The sequence below is a fragment of the Plectrocnemia conspersa genome, unplaced genomic scaffold (assembly GCF_051122295.1).
Source record: "Plectrocnemia conspersa isolate PC_06_02 unplaced genomic scaffold, ASM5112229v1 ptg000011l, whole genome shotgun sequence".
Lineage (NCBI taxonomy): Eukaryota > Metazoa > Arthropoda > Insecta > Trichoptera > Polycentropodidae > Plectrocnemia > Plectrocnemia conspersa.
Genome location: NW_028277175.1, coordinates 13059611 through 13082421, shown reverse-complemented (window position 1 = coordinate 13082421; position 22811 = coordinate 13059611). Strand labels below are relative to the sequence as shown.

General features: G+C 29.0%; 1 protein-coding gene across 1 annotated transcript; it reads left to right on the top strand.

Annotated features, from left to right (window-relative positions):
- The first annotated feature begins 541 nt into the window (after positions 1-541).
- LOC148229564 (uncharacterized) lies at positions 542-22792 on the top strand. Its single transcript, XM_088196787.1, has 5 exons — positions 542-815; positions 17886-17957; positions 18037-18122; positions 18226-19057; positions 19206-22792. The coding sequence occupies exons 2-5, from the start codon at positions 17927-17929 to the stop codon at positions 22340-22342; spliced, it is 4086 nt and encodes a 1361-aa protein (XP_088052913.1). The 5' UTR covers positions 542-815; positions 17886-17926; the 3' UTR covers positions 22343-22792.
- The last annotated feature ends 19 nt before the right edge of the window (positions 22793-22811 follow it).

The following is a 22811-nucleotide window of genomic DNA, read 5'->3' as shown; positions in this document are numbered from 1 at the left end:
AAAAGAAAAATACAAGCTTATGTAATAAAAAAATCATTTTGTTAAAAATATTTTTTTGATTACATACTTTAAGTTAAAAAAAATCAATAAAAGAGTGAAATAAACAATATTCGAAAACAAAAAATAAAGTTGAGGTCGGCTCTTATTTAATTTAATGCGATTATAAATATTTTTCTTGGTCCATAACAAAAACACTAAAAACTGAAAAAGTTAAAATTAATTTTATAATATTTAATTATATGTGTTATTATCATTAAACCACATTTTAACTTTATTCATACATAACATCAATTATAAAATACATTTAATTAAAATATCTTTACAGCACATGATTTAATGTTATATTATAGCATTCATTATGAAAAAAATCAAATATATTTTACAGCCCAATTACTACAACGTATATTAAGTAATTTTAACACGATCGCTGTCAATGCGTTAATTGACATTTCACATTGACTTTTACTTAGCAATTTCAGCTATACCCCTCTATTTTCATCGTAGGTATCGCACATACACACACCCCTCTTCTTTCACCTCCAAGTCTACTTTGGATCAGTGATCATGAAGACGGTCAGTGAAAAACTCTCCATCGCGCAAGAATGACGTGAACGCGATACGAACAATCGGTTAAACCGGACGAAACGTAGTCAAACTCATTTAACCGGACAGTTAAATTAATAAACATAAATAAAATATAAATCAATCGAGTGATGAGGATTTTGTGTGTTGTTGTGTTTTGTTAATCACTTGAACAAGTGATCATTATTGATATTGAAAAATAAACATTATTAAAATATATTTTTATTCATATGGTAAGATTTTATTTCATTATTTATTATATTATTCATGTGTATGTGTTCAAGAATATATGTATTTGTGTTAAATCAACGATGTTAAACGGAATGTATCGTCCATTGAACAAGAGAGATCTGCAAGATGATTGTATCTAAAATCAGCGAAGAAAATCATCGTTACGATTCCATGATCAGTGAACTGAAAGTATAGGCTCTTCTCTGTTAATTGGATCCATTAACTGTGTCATGAAATCGAAACGATTTCGTATGGTTTTCGTTCATAAATTATTTTTAGATATCGTTTATAATATGTAAATTATACATATATTGATTATAATAAATGGCGCGCGCCATGAATGATCACTAATCCGGTAAATTGTATTTTTTTACTAGAGATTAATCAAGTCAAGCGTATAAATGATATATGACACACATGTGTCATATTGTCGAAGTTAGTAAAAACATAAACATATCTAGTGAAAATATTTTTTTACATCATACAGTATTTGCATAGTATTATTCAATTCACGTACAGAATATTATAATATTTTTGTAATAAAAAGTGTTATTATATTATTACAAATTTGCATATTATAATTTGTGGTTTATGTAATATAAATTATTATTTAAATTAAGTGTAAGCTTACTTAACACAAATTAAAATAATTTAGAAATTAACGGTTTAAGACAGCGAAAGTCGATAAAAGTAAAATATGATTATTCCATTACAAAAATGCTACCGTAATTAAAAAAGTAGAGTTATTTAAAATTAAGTTAATTCTATTATAAGGTAGTATTATAAATCATTAATATGATACATATTATTAAAAAACGTTTAAGTCAATAATATGACACACATTATTAAAATTTCATTAATATGATATACATTATTAAGATTTACAAATTATCCGAAAGTTTCGTATATCATAAATATGATATGCTAATCTAACTGATAATTTGTAAATCTTATATACTATATCGAATATATTATATATAACTTATGTACGTATGAACTTTGCCTTTAAAATGTCTTTAAAATAAGAATACTTCAAGTTGATCTAAATAAAAATATATAGATATATTAAAATTTGTTTTAAAATACAAAACTTTAATTTGACTCAAAATTAAACTTTAGAATGTTGCATATATAATTAAATGTATCTAGTAAAAGTATTTGTTTTTAAATGCGAATTACTAAATAGTTGGATTAGAACGAAATTTTTAGAGTAAATATATTAGTTTATGTCTGACGATATGAGTTGAATTGCAGTTTTAATCTAATAGTTAATTTGAATTGGCTCAATAGATTCATCTTGATTCCATCAGGCAAAAAAAAAACGACTGTATGATACTTGACAGGATTTAATAGAATTTTTTGGACTCTTTTGGAAAAAATCTAACATTTATGTATTATGTAAGATCAAGTCAATAAAATATTAATTGCTAACTTAAATAACGATTTACAAGCAAATAATTTCAATTTAATTGCAAATATTTATCGACATATATTGTGCAAACGGAAACGACAGAATTTAAGTGTGAATACTATTATTACGAGTTAAGTACTTACTACCTGAAAAAAGTGAGATTTATATTTTTTATTTAGAAAATAACACTTTCAGATAAAAAATTGTTTTTTTTCCATTATTTTTGACTATATAAATGTTTCTCAATAATAATTATTTACAGAGTTATATTTTATATATGCTACTTCTATTGTATATGTTCATTGTTTATAGAGCAAATGAGAATTTCAAAGACTATTATTTTCAACTTAGAATTCTAATGAAGACGTATTCTTAAAAGTTATATAAAATTCAGAACAACAAAAACAATTAATCAGAAGCGAGGGTTCAGGACGCGTATGAATATTAGTTTACTATTTTCTAAAAACCATTAGATGTTTTCTATTTTGGATTATCAACATGGTTAGTTTCGTGAATACCACAGAGCAAAATACTAGCTGATATTTCATAGAAAGTGAGTTATAATATTCACTAGACCAACTTTTAATTGAACACGGCTAGAATATCTAAAACCAAAAAGTAAAAGACTTCGTAACTGCAATTTTCTATGAGAAGCAAAAACATAATTGACAACAAAAATATGTTAAATTATATAGTTAATATATGTTTGGCATAAATGAGTCTATTAGTATATATGCACAGTGACTAGTAAATATTTGTTGTGTTTTATTTTGAATAAAATAAAAACTTAATTTAATATTAATTATTTAATAATTGGTTTATATATTATAGTTAAATAAAATAACATTAAATAAAATCGATGTTTTATATACATTAATTTATTAACATTTTTTATTTTTAATATACAATACAGAATGAGTCAGTTGTAGTTATAGAATTATCTTTAGAATCGAAAATACTATATATACTGTGTAGTTGGGGGAGGTCCAACAAACTGCATCATTAACTCTAAGGCCATACAAACAACTTTTTCAAACTTATGAAAAGGATAAAACCAATTCTTTGACTAAAGGCCTAACAATATATAAGAGAAGACCCAACGCTAATTAATTGCGTAATATTTAGAAGATTTCACAGGACCACCTGAGCTAGCACATTCATCCCAAGCAGCAGAAAAGTAGATTTTTGTGCGTTACAATGCGTCTATCACGCGTAAAAACCGCTATTGTCATCTAACCATTGTATTAACGGTCTACCTTGCAATTTCATTGGAAAGCGTGAATATATTTATTTAGTTGGATATTGAAGCGATGCAATTGGCCCACCAACACCCGCATCTGTGTTTCGACAGTGACGACGCAAATCATGAATATAAAAGATGTGACTCTGTCACATCGCTAGGTGATCAGACGTTCGAGATTCAAAGGTCAGAGGCGATCAAATGATTCGAGATGAGACAATCAAAGACTATTGAATACGGCAGACGGCATTCGAAGCAAACCGAGAGAGATCCGCATCTACACGAAAGACATCAGCGGATCGTTCAGAAGACATCGCGACTATAATCCCAGCTACTCTACAAGCACACAATTTATACGCTGCGGTAAATTGTACATAATAAAAATAAATTATTAGCAGCTTTACTTGCATCAATTTTGGTTGCAAAGTCACATCCCTTAGACATCAAAACCCGAATCTATATTAAACGTGAAAATAACATATATATTTTATTATTTACCATCATACAGCATAGCACTGTATTTTATTGTCTAAATATCTAGAAATGATGAATATTACATGAAGTTTAAGTTGTTTTCTTAAAATTTGCATAGATAAGTATCATATGAAGACATATCCAAAACTATAATTGAATAAAATCATTTTAGAAAACTCTTACATGATTTAAAAAAATATTATACATATAATGTATCCATCAAAAATAATGAAAAATATAAAAATATAATAACTGTGAAACGTCGAATATTGAATTAAAGACATTATATATTAATTTATATGAATAGTAAGAGCAAATCAGAACATTTGACATTTATTCCTCAAAAACAAATTAAGTACTGTTATTGCATATGGAGTCGTTAAAAAAGAAAACGTATTAAAAGTTTTCCCTATCGTGTCATGTCATTAAATCTCACACGTATCTTGGTCAATCGTTAGATAAGAAATTTCACCGGTCAATATTCAGTCAAAGCTTAACAAATAGAATTAAAATAACCCACATAATCTTCAGATGACTTCAAAGTTTAACCATTAGGGTCAAATTTAATCATTATTTTTACAATCACAATAACTTTCACTGTCATGAACTTTTGACAGTTACCGTTGACAATACACGATGACAACACACATATGTACGTATTCTAGGTCAATACTAATCGAATGCAAAAGTGAAATATTAATTGTGTGTAGAAATTGATAGATCAATTAAATCGATAGGTGAATGCTATTAAAATTTGGAACAAAATCTGCTATAAAACTCTCATATGTGTGGATATTTCATATAGATAGATATTGGGTTTCGGAGAAATTTCACTACAATTTGGATTCGGTCAGCGAATTATAGCTTTAAGTTTTAATAAAAGTGATCGATTATCGGCATTGGAACACTTTCGCGTGTAAAACATTTTTGTGGTTCGTTTGCGTTTATGTAGTCATGTCAAAGAGATGATAAAATAGAAATAACGGAGTTTAACAGGCGGATGTTGGTCGTAAGAATTTCTTCCTCCGGTTGGACTTCTTCGTCTGATGACTGGTTACCAATGGAAGCGAAACGACATGACAGCTAGAACTCCATATTAAAACATATTGCTTATACTATACCCATATATCACGGTTATGTATGCATATACAACGTTTAAACAAGATTACTACGGAAATTAAACTCTTCGACTTAGATTTATATCATGGACTTTGTTTTTAAAGATACAATAATAAATTAAAAGCTTAATGTCTGTCTGTAACAGAGCGTAAGCAGTAAAATGGTTCGTTTACAATATAAAATTGTAAGCTAGAAATATATAAATTTATCGACTCTAACAACGATAATATTTCTAAAAATGAATAATATGTTTATTGTGGTCTTTTTGTTTGGTTCGAGCTTAAAACTGCAAATTAAAATTAAAACTATAAAACATATAGGCAAGTTATCACTTAGTATGCAACCGATTATAATATTTATCTTATTATGCAAATCTACGTTTTAATCTAATATAAATAAAACGTAAATCACATATACTGAATTACTTAAAATAAATTACTTCATCATCATTTTTATCTAAATATAGGCAATATAAAATTGTTAATGCCTTCATTAAATAATGCCCCTGGCTTCTCTTATCTTGGATACGGTTATTTTTTTTATTTATACATATGTATTGAGATCAATATCAGCTCATCCCATCACGTTATATTATATTGCGTCACGAAAACCAGTCTTAATATGTATTGACAATGGTGCCGGAAGACATAGTTTTTTGTCTTACATAAAATAATTTTAGAAATGGCGCAAAATAATTATATAGACAAACTTGACGACATACTTACTAGATAGAGGATGCTGTGAATTAATTCAGTTGAAATATTGTAATTTATTTAATTTGATATAATTTTATATTATTGCTGTATGTGTTTTTTTATGTATAAATCTCATGCCTATATTTGTCACTATATTAATTTATTGGAAGTACCATTTTCTTTTATAACATTTAGTGTGCTATGGTTATATTCTAATAGTAACATCGTACAAAAGCTCCTTTCTATTTTCTAATAATAATTATTTTGCGCTTTTCCACTTTTCTTTTACTATTGTTATTCCTGAGACTTTTGTGATTGTGGTTCCCATAAATTTGCTTAAATAATACTTATATTTGTCATATTCATATATAAGAAAATGCATGTTTTCTTGAACTATAAATATGAAATGAGACATTTAATTACTGTAATCGTATTATACCACATAAAAAATTATTTATTTATATATTCAGAATTAATTATAAAATATTTATATCTACTATATAAATACTTAAATACATATCCATCTATTAAAATATTTTAAAATTAAACATTTTCTTACAATTTATATTTAAGTTGTACTTTAAATGCCACATGTAATATCAAACAGCTTTTATTTATAATATTGCTCTTATTTTTTTTTGTTTATTTGTTTCTATGGTATTATTTTGTTTATAGTTTCGTTTTTAGACATATACATACATATAGTAAAATCGAATAAAATTTTTAAAATACATTCCATTTACACATACTTCAAGAGCAATAACACCTGTTTCTTGCAGTTTACTCAAAAGTAAGTAAATGTGACGTATCATATTAAAATAATTCATTTCATTAGTTTTATTAAACAAACTCAAATAAATAATTAATATTCATGTACATTTATTATTAATTAAATTCATAATTAATATCATTTGTTTTATATTATATATACTTAAGTTTTACGTTATTTAAAATTCAGAAGTGTCATAATACAATTATATTAGTTGCCACAAAATAACATCCAGTACATGAGTTTCATTATCAGACATACATACAAATTTTGTATGTACTACGTCTAATAAAGAGTTGTCCGAAACTAGATATAGTACATCAACATTAACACATTATTAATTGATATAAATAAAAATATTATTAAAATTTATTAGAAAATCCTAAAATGAATGTTGTTTTTACAATGAAGTAAAAAATTCACTTATTTTAATTATTTAAGATATAGTTTTACTTCAACCACTTAAACGCCAGCAACTGGTGCATCATTTGATGATTATTTTTTTAAAATAAGTTTACGAATTATTTAAAATATATTTTTTATTAATTATTAAAGATTATTGTATTAGCTTCATTATGCAGTAAACCAAGAATTTTACATGTATTTAAAAAAAGATAAATAACAGGTGACTCACTAAAAGTCGCTGGCGTTTAAAGGTTTAAGATATGCATAACCTTCTCCTACCTCTCGAGCAATTTTTTTAATTAGCATAAAATATTAATGTTTACTTTGATTCAAAATATTGTTATAGCCCCCTTTTCACATCTCCTGACTCTTGCTTTTTTTTCTATCTATCTTTAGGAAGTGTCTCAAGACATTCAGAAGGAGCAAGGTCTAGAGAATAAGGTGGATGAAATTTAATTTTCTAGCTAAGTATATTGATTTTATCGAGAGTTTATGTGAACGCGCATTGTTAACTTATATTAACAAGTGCAGCCCTTTTATTACTTCCTCGTGCAAACTATCTAGCTCATTAGAACATAAACTTGTTGTTATTGTTTAGCCATGCTTAAGAGTTTCGTAATGCAAATCCCTTTAAAATCCTACAATACACACAAAAAAAAAATTTTCTCAGTGAGCCCGGGTTTCGAAGTAGTTTTTGCTACCTGAATTTTGAATAACTACTGCCTTCTACGACTATTGTTGTCGTACAACACTTATTTCTCATCTAAGGTTATCAGATGATCGAGGAAAGCCGACCAGCTTCAAGATCCAGACGCTCTTGTTTTCTTCGTTTTTTCTACACATTATTTCCAAGCCTTCCCAATCTACTATTGAATTAGACTGATTCAGTTTCTCGGCCGGCTGATGAATAGTTTGAGTAGGATTTGCTGCCTTTTATGGAGCTTGGACATCATCGTCTATCTTAATTGATCTTCCACAGCCAAGACTATACTTTATATCGTATTTTTTAAGCCATCTTTGCAATTTGCGGATATCACGTGCTTTTAATTGCTATAGATAGCAGTTTTTTTTTTAAATATAACATGCAATTTTGTATAAATTGTTCACATAGTAAAAAGTGTGCCACCGTAAAATTTGCTGCCCAATTTTTTTGAGTCCAGGTGTGCACCAACACATACATACATATAATAAAAAATACCAACGGCTAACTCTAGACTGATTGTTATAGTTTAAATTTAAAAAAATACGTTCATTACCTAATATTAATACATATATAAAGGTCAGTAATGTAGTTTATTTCTATATTATTGTTTAAATTTTATGGAACATGTCTTAACGTCACATGTACCTTTTGCTTAAACAAAATATTTTTGTTTTAAAACATGACATCTATTTCTTTTGCACATTTTATTGCACGATATGAAACCTAATATTTTCTAATTGTAAATTTCTATCTTTTCCAGATATTTTCTTATGTCAGGTATAGGCTAAAAAATATCAATATTTTTTAGATTGCTATAGAAAATATAGTTATTTTTTTATATTTAACAAAATAATATGTATAATACTAACAGAGCTATGATATAAAATATATTTGTTGGTAATTATATTGTAAAAAAATGATCTATTTAATCAGAATTTTTATATTGAATGGTGTTATAAGATCCTACATAAATATAATAATTCAGTACGTTTTTTTTATAATAACGATTCTGCTGATTGAAAAACAATAGTGCTAAGGTGTTAATAATGTATCGATGTATATTCATGACACAGACAATCAATTACTGACAATTCACAATATTTATTAGTTACGTGTCGCTTTCTAAGAATTGATTAGCGAAAGTGATTTTTCAAACAAATAATAAAAGAAAATTATTAATATATTTAAATACGCATATCCATACGTTATTGTTGTTGTTTTTTACATTATTATGCAAATTATGTACATACATACATCATTGTTTTCTTTTATTATCATAACGCCACAGCCAGCGATAATTAAATTGCTTTATGTCCGAATATGAGCTACCGTTTTACATTTAACGCTACTTATGCGACGTCGTTGCATAAAGTGTTATATTATTGTTTTAAAAACGAAAGTGTTTTTCTTCTTCTTTGTTATTATATCAAATTATGACACGTATGTAAGCGGTGTGTGCATTGTGCGATACGAAAACAATGACTCGTGTGAAAAACAGTTAATTTATGGCAATTATAAACGTTTATTATGATTTATAAATTAATTTGATAAATAAAGATCATATCAATTATCTAAATAATTACCAACTGCATAACAATATATGAGAGCTGGGTCAATCGAATGACCTTGGGAAATATTAAAATATAATATCACCCATTTATTCGTATTATCAGATAGACATTGTAAATTTGATCTCAACTTAAAATTCCAAGTCTACATAAATATAGATTTTCAATCTTATTCTCTCTATTTATGTACATTTGTTATAAAAAGTATTTATGTAGATCTATACTGCAGTTTTTAGTTCACACATATATTAATATAAAAATATCATTAAAATTAATTTATTAAAAACTACATGTGTTTAGCATTTCATGATAAAAATAGTATATAAATTAATTTAAACATTAGAATTAACCGTGGATTTAATAACTAAATATCCAAAATTTACTGATAGTTAAATCACATTAATTTAATTTTTGGTATATGTATTATATTAAACTAATGATAAAATAAATATATTAAATTTACTTATTACTTTGTCCTAAGAGGTTCACATTTAAAAAATAGTAAAAATCGACGATGAAAACTTATTATACTTTGTTTTACATGTGTTGAATTAAGACCTAATTTTACAGTTTTTTCGTAATAAATTCCGTCAGAAACAAACTCTATAATTATCAGTACACACATACAAATATTTATGTATTTGTTCTAAATCTTCCTTTAGCTGGCCATACACGCGCGAATTTGTCCGACGGATCTGTCCGTCGCGGATGTCTGACGGACAAATCCGATCGTGTGTGGTGAGAAAAAACACAGATTGGTCTGTCCGATGTCCGTGCTCAAAACTAACTCAATGGGATAAACATAATCAACAAAAAGACACCAGACTGAAATCCAACACTGTAAATCAGTGAAATCTATTGTATATAAATTATTATTATAAATTACAGTAAATATATATGCCACTATGAACAATCTAGCTCGATTTGATTTTAAATATTCATCACGATATTCCTCGGTGAGATTAGGAAAAAAACTTGGAAAACCTAATTTGTGATGATCGATCGGAATTATAAATATATAATAATAACTAATTACGATCTCTGATACGATATTATATTATATCTACGATATAAATTTAAAAAAATACTAGGTTACATACAAGATTCGAACCATGGCCTTTCATGTATTAGTTGCCAACTTATACCACTGGTCTATCATGCTGGTTTTTATTGATATTCAATATATATTTCAATGGTTACTATACCCTTTGCAGTATTTTTATGATCTTAATTTAATACAATTTTTATAGTGATATTTTTATATGGTATTTAGAAATATACTAATACCATTTATGAGATATCAGTTTTCAAAAAATCATTTAACTTTTATATAATATCCTTACACGAAAAAAAAGTTACAAAGGCAATAAAATATGTCTAAAACTTTTAATTTTACGTCTGTATTTAAAACACACATTTATTAATATTTCAGCCTAATCACTATGAACCTCAATGCAATTGGTGAATCTGTTAATGATTTAAAGTCATAGTAGTCCCTGCTCTATTTTTACCACCTAAAACATTTGACGTTGGTTTTTTATCATGAACTTATAGTATTTTGTCACAATTGGGCGTTATGATTTATAACGTTTAAGTGGGAAAAAAAATGATGTAGTGATAACTTATTAACGCTATTGACATAAACAGATACAAGTTGATGTTTAATTTCAGCAGCAGTTTTTCCTTTTGCACCGAATAAACTGACCACTGAAAGAAATACATTTCAGACACAACGTTCTACAACTTATATCTGCTAAAAACTAAATCCTAGCATAAGGTAGCTTTGAATGTTTTCTTTACGATTTTTTCCTTACATCAAAAGGCTCTATCAAAAAATGTATTATTTAGTTTTAAATGTTCCGATAATAATGTAATCAAAGGATATCTAATTGTTATGTTATGAATCGTAATATCATACATATGTATATTTTGTAGTAACCCCTCAAATTTTGGTTGCAATGTAATATTATGAACTTCACTTATTCAATCAATGGGCATTTTAATCACTATTTGCAGTACAAAAACAAAAATACTAACAACATATTAATAAGCAACAAAGCGTATAATCTCCAGCACTTAAAAGTGTACCCAATCAATTTATAATGATAGGGTTAAGGTCTGCCGGTGTTGGTAGTGTCAAAACCGAAATAAAGCTGTTAGCTGGTGAGCTTTTTAAGAACGGTCATTATTGAGGCTGTTCGCCTTTCATTATTATGGATGACCGAAGAAAATTGCACGTTAATTGGAGGTGAGGTGAAAGCGTTGATATCCACTATTCCGTTAGGCAAACAAGTGCAGCATTACTACTCGAGATCATTACCGACGATTCAGATCATTATTTCAATCGCAGAATAATATCAGTAAAGCTCTTGGTAGGAATTGTTTTAAGTTTATGTGCATGATGCAATTTCAACGATAATCAAACTATCGTTTAATGATAAGATTTACTCTATTCTTGTGAAAGATAAAATCATAAAGGAAGAGAGTAAAATATATATATGATATATATAAAATAAGTAACGGTTCTAATTTAAATTTACTTTATCTAATACTAATATTAAAAACGCAAATTTGCAGAATTATAAACTCATTTAAGGTATCATTAGTTTTTAGGTTTTACTTTGACAAAATACGCTATAAAAGTAGAATATTTTTTTACTTACTGTTTTTTGTTTTTATATGAAACTTTTTCGTTATAGTTTTTTTTATAATTGCTTTAAAGCTTAGTGTATCAAAGAGGTCATTATTTCGTTGGGTTTTTGTTGTTGTTTAAGTATATGAAATAGTGCATAACCTTACATATAAATCAGATAATTTAATATTTGTGGTAAATCACAATAGCGTTTTATATAATAATAAAATTTCCAACAAAAAAGTCACTGATCACGTCCTAACAAAAATTTAATGACTAAAATATATATTACAGTAAATGTGTATTACCAGTGATTATTTTGGCTATGAAAGTTCTATAACTAGCTACAGTTTTTTGTAATTTTATTTGGTTAGGCTTGGGTTTGAAAAGATCATAGATATTTCGCGAAATACATTTTATAGCAGCATATAAATTTAATAAAAATATAAAATCATTAACATTAAGCTACTGTAAAGGTTTTTTAAATTCCCATACATTGCAAGATGATTTTCATGTTGATAAATGAGCTTTTGACCACTTTAATCGGCACTTGTATTTCATCATCAGAGGTTACTGATCTATATTTTAAACACCAGATCTAATAAATATTTTGGGCTTATATTGTTACTCATAATAGACTAAATATATAGTTTTGCATTGAAACAAAGCTTATAATAATGATCATAATGTTCTTGTTTCCCAGTGCTTTTATTTTGGGAGCGCTGGGATACGCTTCTTTGTCTACTCTCTGAAGTGTTTATATAATTAAAAGCATCGTAAACAATCCTTCGGTGCTCGAGCAGCTTCAAATCTGGGCTCCGGAAGATGGTTATAGTTCTCGGTCGCGTCCACTGTTCTTGCCTGTAAAGTCTAGAACTGGAGCACTTGCCAACTCTTCTCTGGTAAAGGCCGATCGACTGCTCAATACTGTGCATAGAGATATTGTCATTTTTTGTGCACATATAGGGTTTTGGTTCATTTCGTGTAGAACAATGTTGAGGTGTTTTGTGTCTGTTATTTTATCTTGTTTTCGAATTTTTACTTATATGTGTGTATGTGCGTATATGAATTTGTGTGTATTTTAAAATTGTAATATAGGTTAACCTGTCAAGTCACGATGGTCATAATTTTAATAAATAAATAAATAATAAATAACAGTATATAAGATTGTTTTTTATTGAGATCGATTAAAAAAATGTGTATAATTTTTTATACAGGTTTTGTCTGTTATATCTCGTCATTTTTCATCTCTGTCTGAAAATCTAGTAAAATAATATTTTGAATCTTGTTCAATATTGAGATTTTCAAAGTTTAGACTCATTATATTATAGTTAAAACTTACCGAAATAATAATTTAATATTATATTATGTGATGATTTATTAAAAAGCAGTGTCAATGACAACTAATCAGAGAAAGATAAAATTAATTTAATATTGCTGTATTTGTGTAATAATCATAAAAACTCTAAGAAAGAATTTCATCTAAATTTGTGACAACAATATAAATAAATGACTGGTTTTATTTTGCCTTAGTGCAACGGTTTAAAAAAATTTCCAACGGTAAACTTGGGATCGTACATTGTTATAGAATCAATTTTTTTTGTAGATATACATTTTTTGAGATATAAAAGTACTGTCTTTTGAACCGACAAATAAAATTAGCTTCATCGTAATGTTATAATAATGGTTTAGTAAATACATATATAATGCGTACTAATTTTACTAAAGAACATTAATATTTAGTACCATTTAATTAATAGAAAATATTATTATTTACATTAAAAAATATTTTATATTTAATAGCAAATTCAATTATTACATATAATATTATATAAAAATTACAATGCATATTACAATATTTAATACCATGTACTATACATTATTGGGTATTAAATATGATTGCATGTCATAAAGCATGTGAGGTATAATAAGGAAATTAATATGTATGTACATATACATATGTTAGCATGTATAATAAATTTTCAGCGATATCTCTTCCTAATTTATAATAATTTAGACCATATAAAATATTACTAGGAAGATAATTTTATTTATTAAGCGATAAAAACGCAATTAAAATCAGTGAAAGTATCGATTTTTCTTGACAATTAAAAATAATATACTGGCTTGATGCTTTTATGTTTAATAAATAACGTATTGTTTCTATTTTATTCAAAATAATGGTCAATTAAGCACTAACATTACTTTTTATAATATAATAAATTTAAAACACCTTTCATCAGTTAACTGTTTAATTGCTAGCGTTCGTTCATCCGTTGTAGCAAAAATTCTAATACAGAATTAATTATGCATTTTTTATGATAAATCTAATCTTTCTGAATTTCATATGCGCATTCATTTAGTATCAAATACATTTATTTGTATTAATTAATACATATTTTATTCAATAAACCAGATTTTCTCATTATATGATATTGAGTTATGAAGGTTAAGAACCCTCGAGATTTTACCATAGTTCTACATTTACCATGCAAAAAATGTCAAAAAATTGTCATTGTCGCTTCAAAACGGTGTGAACTGCTTTCTTTTATTTCGGTTAAATTGACCATGAAATTCCACAAATGGCGACCCAGTTTTATTCAATTTTAAATTGTTTTATGCATTTTTTATAGTTAATTTTTTAGACGTATTGTGTATACTTATACGCATACTTGTATTCTTTTTGTGCGTAAAAAGCGATAACATTGCTGTGTTTAGTTATTATGTGAATTTAATAGCACGCGCGATTTGACCCACTGACGTTTTTAAGAATGCCTAATTTTTTATTATTTATTTTTATCATTAAATTAAATAAGTCACTGATATATTTATAATTCTAATGTAATAAAACTTTCCTATTATCATATATTATACATACATATGTATATGTTTATTTATAAAATATTCGACACCTTTTACCAAAATCAGACAGTTATTACCGTTTTAAAAATAAATATAAATAAAATTTATTTTATGAATATTAATAAGCATCTTTTAAGAATAGCAAATCAAGATAATTTTTTTATTATTAATTTATATGGGTGTCACCCGGTCGCCGTTCCTTTGACACCTGCTAAATTGATTGATATAAATTTTCAAAGATATATCCACAATCACTGTCGGCAAGCGCTAGTAGACCAACAACACAGGTTTCGTCCGTGTCGTTCCACGGTCACTAACCTCTTATGCCGTTTGAAGGCAGTGACAGTGATAGTTTTTCGAACGATATTGTTAGCTTTTTTCGAATTACATGAGTGAGCTATAACAATCGTCGTACTGATGAGTATTTCGCTCATCTGGAGTACCACAATGATCCAATCTGGATCCTCTGATCTTTTTTCTCTTCATTAACGACATACATGCGACAATTAAGAACTCGAAATATGTATTATATGCTGATGACCTAAGTGTTTAAGAATATTCGCACAAATTCATATTTACTCTCTTTACAGAAAGACCTAGAGTAGCTGTGAAGGTGGTCCATTGACAATCGACTACCTTTCAACGTTATTACATTTTACAGTTCCCCCTTGCCTAGCGAAAATATAAGTCGAATAAACGTGATTTAAAATTATTTTGCAAAAATATCAAAAGTATAAACATTAACCATAATAAATAAAATGAACCAGCTAATTGAGTAACAATTTTCACACAATATTGTCAAAATTAATGTCTTTAATGTGTTGATTTTAATAGTGGTTAATGCTTACTTGTATGTATTCATTATGTCTGATTATCCAGTTTGTACAGATTCAACCCGTTGTAATGCATTGGGCTTACGTCTGACAGCTTACAACAGAAATATAAGACCAAGTTCGATTCTATATCAGGATAACCCGTGTATTCCCGGTACTTCAAAAAAAAATTAAGTCTCCTGATTTTAACATAATTTTATCACTGGAAATATTCGCTGCGCTTCAATAAAAAAATAAGCAATATTTAATACATTTTTTCACAAAAGCTAGACTATGTTGCCAATGAAAAATATTCCAAAAAATATATTTCAAGATTTATTAGAACGATTTTTTCCAAGTTTAGATAGTTCAGAATCATAAACTGAAATAATTAATAAGGAGAATACTGATGACGGTTTAAAAATATGACGAATCGAAGAAAAATTAACTAACAACTAGTAAGGTACTACAATATTTTTCAGGTAAAATCTAGACGATGAAATGAGTTTAAGATTTTGCAACCAACCGGAGAACGGTAATTAAAAGTTTTTTATAAAATCTGCTTAAAATTAAGCCAACGTCAACGGAAAGCGAACAAATATTTTTAACGGCAGAAATATTCACTATAATAATCGATATCTGATTCATCCATAAATGCATTGATCAAAAGTAAAATATGTGTTCATATTTTAATATTATAATATAATTTTACAATTGCTGTTTTATATATATTGTTATAATACTTTTTTACATACAAATATTTATTAAAAATATTTTTTTGCTATGATTTTATCGATGAGCAAACATTTTTTTAAATCTTGATATTGATTCCTACTCCTAATCTCGTGAATGAATATTAAGGTTATTAATGCTTAAACTTGATCTAAGATTCGTAACTTATATGACGTTAAGTCTTGTATAAAAGAGCTCATTATATTTGGGTTAGATACCATATTCTTCATTCATAACAATACCAGTTTTTTATGATAATGATAATAGTTCATTGTACTGTGTATCGGTAATGAAAACACTGTGGTTACAGTATTTCTTACGTGTTTTTTTATTAATATTATTTTACTATGTGTATTTAATATACCCACAAACAGTAAAAGTAGCATCGCATTACAAACCTCATTTCATGCTAATTTACCAGCGACATGACACGCAAATTAATGTCGCCTCATAGCGGAAGATCTGTATTATTTCACCATTATGTAGTCACGTATGATGGTCATTCAGTTTTATTTTCTTTCTCTCCATGCAGCCATAAAAATCACGCGCCGTTTGATATAGGATCCTGGTGAAACGTCTGTCAGGATAATTATTCCAGGTGTGTTTTGGTCGTCTGCTTTCGATTCGAAAAGAATTAGACTTATGGAAAAGAAAGCAGCACGTATGAGGTTGCATTTCATATCGTCAAACGTGACGCGGTTTCGGGATGAAGAAACTTTTTGCGATTTTCATACTACAAAGTGTGCTAGTGAAAGCATCGATCAAAATCGATTATGAAAAATCGCATTCGGTTCAACGGCCGCATCGGATTTGGCGAAACGAATAATCTGACGATTTCACTGCGTGGTAAAAAGGGATTTCTTAGGAGACACTAAGACAGTTTTTGTGCTTTACTTTCTTCTGAATCGATTTCAAACGTGCGTTCTTCGGATGAAATATTATGTGTGCGGGTATATTTTTATGTTGCTATTAGATCGTGAGAGCAATGAGATATGACGAGAAAGTAATAAAGAATTCGTGAAATAGTTTTAAAACGTGTCACGATAGTGTGGAGTGAATTAACGCGCCATCGATGAAAGAAGAAATCTGATGAGACGAGCCGAATCGCATGGCGTGTCGGATTATAACGAAATCTCTTATCGATGATGTGATTAAGAATTTTTTTAGTACTTATTATTCTTTAACAGTATCAGAAAATATAAACTAGCAAAAAAACAGATTAAATAAAAATATCATAAAGTTATAAAAAACAGATTTTCTAAAATAAAAGTATGAGTGCTGTCGCTATAAAAAGTTTTGAAAGCTATTAAAAATTTTTTCAACTTTAAAAAATGTTTGAGTCACTTAAAACGACAGGTTTGATTTATAAAATACCATATAAATAAGTGAAATTTTTTACTGAAAATTTAATAAAACTGTTATTAATAAGACCTGGAATCATCTCCACTAAATCTTGTAAAGCGTCGTTATTCAGAATTTTAATGCTATATATTATATTAGATTCATTTACCAACGAAAAATTGTGGATCGAATTTTCGCAAAACACTTTGTGCATATTCGTTCGGTTACACATCCATATATTATATTACAATTTTAAAGTAATATCCTAATAGCTTTTTATTTATGATATATTTTTTACTATCGTTTCAGGTCTTCTATTACTGTTTACATGATTTAATTGATATCTGAAAATGTTACCAAAGCAATTTTCTATTAGGTTAAGTGAGTATATTATTCAAATAATCATAGCCCTGATGTATTTATAGATGTATTAGAATATATATTATAACAATTATTGCAGGCCATGCAGTACTTGCACTGCTCTTTGTACTAAACACTAACGCAGACCAATTCGGAAATGACTACCCCGTGAGATATCTATCTGGTGTAAGTTAAATTACGTTACATCATTTAATAATTTATTAGAGCGAGTAAATATAATAAAATAATATCCAATTTCATGCTCTATAAATTGACTTTAATCTTCTAGGGCTCATCACCGTTGGCAAAAGGAGGATGGAGGCCCATTGTTACGTCAGACACAATCACTGCACACTTTTCCAACATACTCGGAGGACAAACTCTAGGTCAAAAGATTCTAACTGGACCAGCTCTGATAGAGACTAAAGTCATATCACCGCACATCGTTAACTTGGGATCATATGGAAATGAAATATTAGGAAACGGTTTCAGCAGTACGTCAACCAGGCCGTTAGTAACAAGAGATGTGAACAAACTGACAACGTTGGCGCAAGCTTACAAGTCTTCCCTCTATCCGCAAGGAAGCTTCAGTTTAAATGCGCCTGTGAATACATACATAAATCCATTCTCCATACCGACTGGCCCAGGCGGGTCGTTTAAAATAAATCCTGGTTATCAATATGAAAACACTATTTTCATCAAACATCAGCAGCCGATGATGACTCACCGTCCATCGTATAATAAGCATCAAGTTCAGATGATGCATGGAAAACGCTTGAAACCGAATCAATTGCAAACCCATATGTTTCAGCAACTATCGACAAACAACTACCATCAACCATACCAACAGACTTATCAAAACAGCATTAAAAAACCGATAGAGCAATATCAAAGGCCAATTGACAGTTATAAAAAGCCAGTGGAGAACTATTCCAAACCACATCATAACAACTATCAAAAACCGGTCAATCCTCATGATTCGTTGCATACTCAAACTAAGACGAAGCATCAAAACAATCAAAATATAGCTGCCGTTACTTATAAGCCGCCGTTCAATCCTCATTTTCAACAGTTTAGCATCAAAGAGGAACCATTTGGACCTATACCTTCAAGCATTTTAGGTATTGTATACTTATATTTTAGACTACAAATTTATAGCAACAAAAATAACACATGATTTATATGTTTAATTTCAGTTTTATTTTTTTAATTTCATGTAGTGCTAATTTTGTGAAAAATTAACTAATAAGTACTTTTTTAATAATGTAGGTAGCTTCAGTTCATTTGGACATGCATCTGTAAAAGCAAGAGAGCCTACGCACGTTCGGCCTAACCATACAGTCCAAACCACAACGCCGCTAACAACCACAGAAGCGTTCTCACCAGTTTCGCCAACAAATACAATCAAACCCCATCTGCCTCAAGAGCATAAAATCAACGGTCCAGTTAAAAACAATAACATCAGAAACGTACATGACGATTATACAAGAAATCTAGTTCCACCACCGCACACCTCATCATTCCCAGAAAACAAATTAAAAGAGTCTAAGTATAAGATCAGAGAAAATTTTATTCCAAGTCCACCAGATCCACTAAACAAAAACTTAAACGCTCCTGAAATATTAAAATCTATAATTACAAAAGAAAAGCAATCATCCAAAGTAGTGTATAATACTAATCAGCCTACAAAACGTCCAGAAGTATCTTCATTCTTTGAAACTACAGGTCCAGTGTCAACGAGCAATCCATTTGAATATCAAAGTACCAAAGTACCAGAAGGTATCATAGTTCAAATGCCTCCTCCTTACTCTGGAAAGTATAATCAAAACCACCACAATAAACCTCCAGTCAAATTCAACATATTCGACGATCATAAATATTTCCCTGCAACGAGAGGACAAGATTTATTCGGAATCAAACATGTTAAGAATCACGAGATAAATACTAAGCTACCGTACAAAGGATATGAAGTAACCGAGACTTGGGGATCTTCGGGAGAGACCAACACTCAACCGACTCTTCATACATGGATTAGTTCTGCACAATCTTATAATCATTACAGCACTGGTCAAAAACCACCACCAACTATAAACGTGAATGTGATACCAAACAATCATGAAAATAGAATCATTCCCATTTCGTTATCTCCACCGCCACCGCCTAAAGGAGCTGAAAAAATAATAGCATACACTACAATACCGTCCGTCTATTCCACAATACAAAACGACGATCATAAAGATTTCTTTGCCGAATTAGAAAACTCATTATCATCATTGACTGAACCGCAAAAGATTCTACCGACTGGAGATGAAGTATATGATTTAGCAGCACCGATTAACGTTACAGCATTTGCTCAAGAAGAAGCTCCTATATCATCCACGACTCCGTCTTACGAAGAAGTTATAACGACTCACCGTAATTTCAATAGACGTAAACCGAGCCGTAATAGATATAATTATGAGACATCAACGATTAGCACGGTTACGGAAGATTTGAAGGAATATACTACTAGATATGAATTTGTCAAAGAAGAAGAGGTTGAGAACGATAATGATTTGCAAATAAACGATTTACCTACTCTACCTCCTAATAAGTATTTCAAACGACCAGTTACGACTACATCGACACCTCCGCCTCCGTCTATCGAGAGTTGGGAAGAAAAATTAAGGAAAAGGAATAAGAATAGGCGAAGAAGGCCTTTGAGAGTTCAATCGACGACGACTGAAGAAGTGATTCAAGAGACGTCGACGTATACAGATCATCCGATCCGCTCGCATAGATATAGAACAACAACTATGCCAACTGATGTAGAAGATGTAACCAAAACATTAAGACCTAGAGTTAGAATGCCTTATAGATCTAGATTAACAACAAAACCGACGAGTCAGCCAGAATTAACTAGTAGTGCACAACCAACAATCGTTCCTACATCTCCAATCACTTCAAAACCTAAGCTTCACAGCAGAATTAGATTGACTACGACTCCGTCGTTCGATTTAGATGATCTATCAGAAACAACTACCTCCAGAAGTAACAGATTTTATGAAAACAATGATAAACAATCATCCATAATGAAGATTGCTAAAGATAGTCATTCAAACCGACTACCACCAATAAAAATGCGCCCATATGAAAACTTAAACGATAAACCTGATTATACGCATAAGCAAGACGAAAAAGATACTCCGACTAGTGACATTGCAGTAAGTACATATGATCATAAATATTCTGCGCAGAAACTCAAAAACGAACTTCTTGATAGTAGTAAAGAATTGAGCGAATTATCCGATGTTATAGTCGAACATACTTCCCAAGCATATTTCCTAGATAATCTACCAGAGAATAATGCTCAGTTGTTGACAGAACAGAAGCTAGGTAATAGAGGCAGTGTAAAACAAGATCAATATAGTAAAGAAGAAAATGAATCACATGAAACTGTAGAACCGTCAGGAGAAGATGAAATAACAACAACTACTCCAGCAAATAAAAGATTAAAAATGAAACCCGGAAAGTATGATACGAATAGACCAAGATTCAGCGTTAAAGATTATAGGAATAGATTGAATCAGTTATCAACGTCGACAGACAAACCTAGTCAAAGCAGTGAAGCACCGGTGAATAATAAATTACGATTTCCTAATAGATCGCGATTCCCAAGCTTTAAAGATCAACCGATTGAAAGTAAACCCATAGGTGATATTAGTACTACAACAGAATCACCAAGAAAGAAGTTCACTCCGAAAGATCCTAGACACAAATCTAGTGATGATGAAACTGCTGATGATTCAAATAAGGAAGAAAATATATCTACCATTAAAGTATTGCAAAACGAACAAGAAAACGAGATTGTCACAAAACCTATATCTAAAGTTAGAGGAAGTTTAAGAAGAGATCCAAATCGTATAAGATCAACGACAACGACAATAGAGCCATTATTGGAATTATCTGAAAAGATACCACAAAAACCAACTAATATATATACAAGTGTTAAAAGGCCAGTTTTAAGAAAAAGAGTTCATAATAAAAATGCTACTGTTACAGAAGTGAGTGTGAGTAATATGACCGAAACTGTTAGCACGTCGACAGAAATTGTAACAGTGATCGAAGAAAAAGTGGAGAGCAGCACTGAAAAGCATACGTCAGAGACTGCGATAATGAAAATAGCCAAAGATGATAGGAAGAGTTCTAAAACTGAAGATAGGGCTGATACATCGTCGTCAGAAATATCCCAAAGAGTTTCAGATTTGACGCTAGCTTCCGGTAAAGAATATAACACACCAGGTCTTTTTAAATCGGTGTCGCCAAACACTAGAAGAGTTCCAAACTATTTTACCATAGCAACAGACGATCCTATTCTTCCGATAGAGGCATTCTTCCCACAGTTGAATCAAAAGAAAGAATCTTAGTTTATAATAAAACGTGACTGCAAATTATTTAGTTTTCTAAGGTGTCTATATGAAATTAATAAAACGAACATAACTAAACGGAGAACAACTATAAATAATAAAAATCAGTCATCTTCAATGTAGAAATATAAGAATAGACAATCATGAATACATTGAATGTTTATAAATATAAATTGTAATATAAAAATAAATATACAGAAGAAATGCACCTAGAAAATTGATTGATTGTGACTTGAACATTACGTAATAGTTTTTCGTTAATCCTAAGTTAAATTTATTTATTTATATTATTATATACGAGCATGTATACTGTATATTATAACTGTTGTTTGTACTGTGGAAGAATGAGTTGATTTATGAATGTCTGTTTTACTTAAAATGAACTACCTTAAGAAAACCAAATGTATATAATTTGATAATGTTGTTAATATAATTATTTTACATGAGAAATGTTTTATTTACTAATCCA